The 4,036-nt window shown below is 39.7% G+C and overlaps 1 protein-coding gene across 1 annotated transcript; it reads left to right on the top strand.

The window, feature by feature from the left end:
- The first annotated feature begins 248 nt into the window (after positions 1–248).
- Positions 249–1,774, top strand: LOC113463631 (auxin-responsive protein SAUR36-like). Its single transcript, XM_026809913.4, has one exon. The coding sequence runs from the start codon at positions 980–982 to the stop codon at positions 1,535–1,537; it is 558 nt and encodes a 185-aa protein (XP_026665714.2). The 5' UTR covers positions 249–979; the 3' UTR covers positions 1,538–1,774.
- Positions 1,775–4,036: the final 2,262 nt, after the last annotated feature.

Below are 4,036 nucleotides of genomic sequence, written 5' to 3'. Positions count from 1 at the left end.
GATAGAAATTACAACTCTCAAAGATTTTTCGTGGTAGAACACTTGATCCAAAAAAAAAAAAAAAATTGAAACACCAACCTAGCCCTTTCAGCCAAATTGCTGCCTATAATCCAACAAGATCAGCGGAGGAGGGCTTAGGTATTTCATGCGGATGGCCATCAGGGGCTTTCATACGTCCGACTGCCCAATGATGCATTGGAGATGCTTTGAGACGCATGATCTCGGGTGATCATGCAAGATCAAGTGATAGTACATGATTGCACATCTTAAAGTATGATTGGATGGTCTAAATGGTTGCTTTTATTACACCCCTCCAATGGAGAAATTATATTATGCTCTGCATGCACACCGATCACTGAGATGTACTCTTGCGAGTCAATCAACAAAATGGGCGCATATCTCAGTGATTGGCGTGGTGCACGGCTACCCGGTGCATGCGGTACGAGATATAATTTTTTTTTAGAATGATAAATCAAGAAACAGAAGATATTTATAGAACCTAGAAGAGGAAGATAGTGGTTCCTAAACCAAACCGGTGCCCTTGCGGCAAGGCTATTCTCCATCCCATATCCACAGTTCAGATAAATATCAGCGAGAAACAGAGGAGCATCCAACATCAAACGCCTTTAAAACAGAGGATATCAGACACAAGACATCAACCCAAACCCACCCCGCCTGGCCACACGGAAACACAGAGGACTCCTTCCGTTCCATAACACTCTCACAGCTCTCGGCCCTTCGCCTATGCTCCCCAACTCCTATATCTCCTCCCGCCTCGCTCGCTCGCTCTCTCAACAGGGGAGGCTCCCTTGTTCTTCCCTTCTCTCCTAAAAAGATCGAACTTGTCCGACGTCGGCCCGACCTTGTCCGGCCTCACCATATCCATCGCTGACACCCGGCCCTTCTCCTAAACCCCACTCTCTCTCCCCTTTCCCTGCTACCGATCTATCCATAAGAAGACACCTTCTTTCCTCCAACCATGAAGAAATTTAGAGGTTTTAGGCTGCGAAGAAGGCTAGTGCGAATTTGGAGATGGGCCTTTAGGAGACGCTCTTGCAAAGGTTACCTTCGCCTCGCCCCCACCACTCCTCCTCCGTCATCCCAACTCCAACTTCACCGCATAAAGGCCGCACCTTTGACGACGAAGCTCCGCCGGTGGGGCCGCTGCCTTGCCCGCGGGCTCGGCAGCGGAGGAGATGTTGCCCGGACGGAACGGGAAGCGGCGGCGATGCAGCTGCTAGAGGGCGGCGGAGGAAGGGAGTCTCCACCGCCATCGACGCCGAAAGGGCACCTAGCCGTGTACGTGAGCGGCGGGAGGAAGGGGGAGGAGGCAGTTTCGCCGCGGCGATTCGTGGTGCCCGTGATCGACTTCAACCACCCGCTCTTCGTGGAGTTGTTGAGGGAGGCGGAGGAGGAGTTCGGGTTCCACCACCCCGGTGGCATCACCATCCCCTGTCCCGTCTCCCGGTTCGAGCGCGTCCGGAACCGTATCGCTGCCGAGCCCGCCCGGAAGGGGATAAGGGGAGAGCCGTCCTGAGCCGCCACATAGATCTTGGACATGGCGACCTTGCTGATGCCATTTTGATGGGCTACTTTTTCTCTTTTATTTCCCCATAAAATAAACTACTTTGCTCACGTAGATGTGATGATTAGTGACATTTCCAAGAACGGATCTACTCGTTGGTGTGCCTTTAGATTTTAGCTGTTGAAAAATTTATGTTTCAATTTATGAAAAAATCATTTTATAATGAAAATATGAGAGATTCTTGGAAAATTAATATGTCACTAGAAAAGGAAAAAAAAACTTACTACATGTTATTATAATGCCAATAAAAATTACCACATACATGTAGGGGTGGCAATTTAATCCACTCCATCAAGTATTTAACCTACCCCGATCCTCGTGGAGCAACATTATCTGACCTGTAATAGATTCAGCATAGGTGCAAGCAATGGTAAAATCCGTCCCAAATCTAACTCGGATATATATATATATATATATATATATATATATATATATATATATATATATATATATATATATATATATATATATATATATATATATATATATATATATATATATAGCCCTTCACAAATTTCTTCCTCACCTTTTATCCTAGTTGCTCCACTTGCGAGAAAGATTGAACATACGAAAGGTTCTATATCATGATGTTTTGTTTTTCATTTTTTTAGTTGATTTCTTTTTTTAGTTTAATAGGTATTTAAATTCTTAAAGAACAATATTTTTATTTATTATGTTTATTATTAATGAAAATTAATTTTATCTATATCTTCTACTCTTATTTTATTTAATATTGTGAAGTACTAAGAATTACATTTATCCTCTTCTTTATTTATTTTATTTATATAAAAAATTAATTTTTGTATTTTCACCTAATCCGATCTATCCAACCAACTACGTTTAACTCTATCCACCTTGCCCTGCCTCACCCCAAAGCGAGAATGGGATAGGGATGGGTAATGGCATGCCTGACTTGGTGCCATCCATAGCCATATGTAATATGATTTTTCCTAGCTACTACTCGCCTTTTGACCATTAAAACTTTTACCTTTATAATCATGTAATGCATCATGTATGGAAAATGAATTATAGTTAAAAAATAACTTTAGAATGAAATATGGATAAGATGCAGAAATATGACAATACAGATAAACATGTATATGAATATGTGGCCTCGTCTTATAAGAAGGTTATTTATGGGTCTGTGTATATATGTTTTTCTAGTAGCATTTTATAAGTATCATGCAATCATTTTTTTCCTTTTTTTAAGTATTATACATGCATAGGTTAGAGATAGCGAAATTTGAATCTATAGTTGCTTACACCCCATCTCAACAACTTAAACAACAGTGGTGAGTAAGCACCACATGGACAAGATTAAAAGATCAGAGTAGATGGAATCACATGACCTAAGCCGGACTTAACAGGATTCGGCCATGATAATAGTATAGAAGAATAGGCTGAAAGAGTAGGACTCGGCTAGGGCTTATGCAGGCATAGGTCAAAGGATGTTAGTTTTATTTGAAAAGGATTTGCCTTGTGGTTATGCTATATATGAAGCATGTGGACTCATGGGGGCAATCTTCTAGAACCGTTGAAGATTGTAATGATATGGTAAGTTATAAGAGTTAGCGATTATTTTACAATTGTTGTTATGTATATAAATAAGTGGATGTACTATAAATTGAGGACCCTTTCAATACATCAATAAATGTAGTTTATTTTTAATTATCTGTAGTTTAACTTTATTTTTCCTCACTCATACTTTACTAGTAGGACTCTACCTTTATTAGTTAGCAGTAGACCACCTCAATCGTAGCCCAGGCTACATTCTATCTTACTCTATCCATCTTCTTTCGAATGAGCAGTATGACGGAGCGAAAGTCCTTCAAAGTCAAAGCACCTAGACCCATGCTACCCTCATCATCTTTCTTCGATCATCCTAATTTCGGCTAATCCAACGCCCACCACTAGCTTGTGATCCCATATCGGGGAAAAATATTTCATTTTTAAACTATGATAACTGGAAAGATGTTAAGCCTGATATATTTTGTCGAATCTTCTCTATTAGTTAAGCTTCTTGGATTAATTAGTTAATTAGCATGCTACCAAAACCAAGTTTGTTAGAGGTTACAATTTTGAATCTCGTGTTCAATTATTAATCCTAATGTACATTATTGGCCTTTTCATTATTAGCTTAAACTTTTGGGATCAATTGGTTCTATTTGCACCAGCTAGTGTATAGCTTCATTATATTTCTTTCAAATTTATAAAATTTAAATTCTTATAGCTAACATATACATAGTTTGCTTCTTGGCTTGCGTGCCTTTCATAATGCAAACTCAAGAGTGGGCCTACTAATAATAAAATTTTTATTTGATCAAATGATCAGATTAAATGAAATCTCCATCCAGTTGAGGGTATTTACTTCATGAAACATTTGATGACAGAAAGGGGACAATTTAAAGGATGAAAATTGGCATGTTAAAATAGCCAAGTGGATTTTCCTTG

Source organism: Phoenix dactylifera, chromosome 16, assembly GCF_051530095.1.
Source record: "Phoenix dactylifera cultivar Ajwa chromosome 16, Ajwa_hap1_PhDact_Kaust_v1.1, whole genome shotgun sequence".
Lineage (NCBI taxonomy): Eukaryota > Viridiplantae > Streptophyta > Magnoliopsida > Arecales > Arecaceae > Phoenix > Phoenix dactylifera.
The sequence above is the reverse complement of the archived record's forward strand: the minus strand, read 5'-3'. Positions and strand labels throughout refer to the sequence as shown.

Coding starts and splice junctions, on each gene's coding strand:
- LOC113463631 (XM_026809913.4), top strand. CDS start 980: ATGAAGAAATTTAGAGGTTTTAGGCTGCGAAGAAGGCTAGTGCGAATT.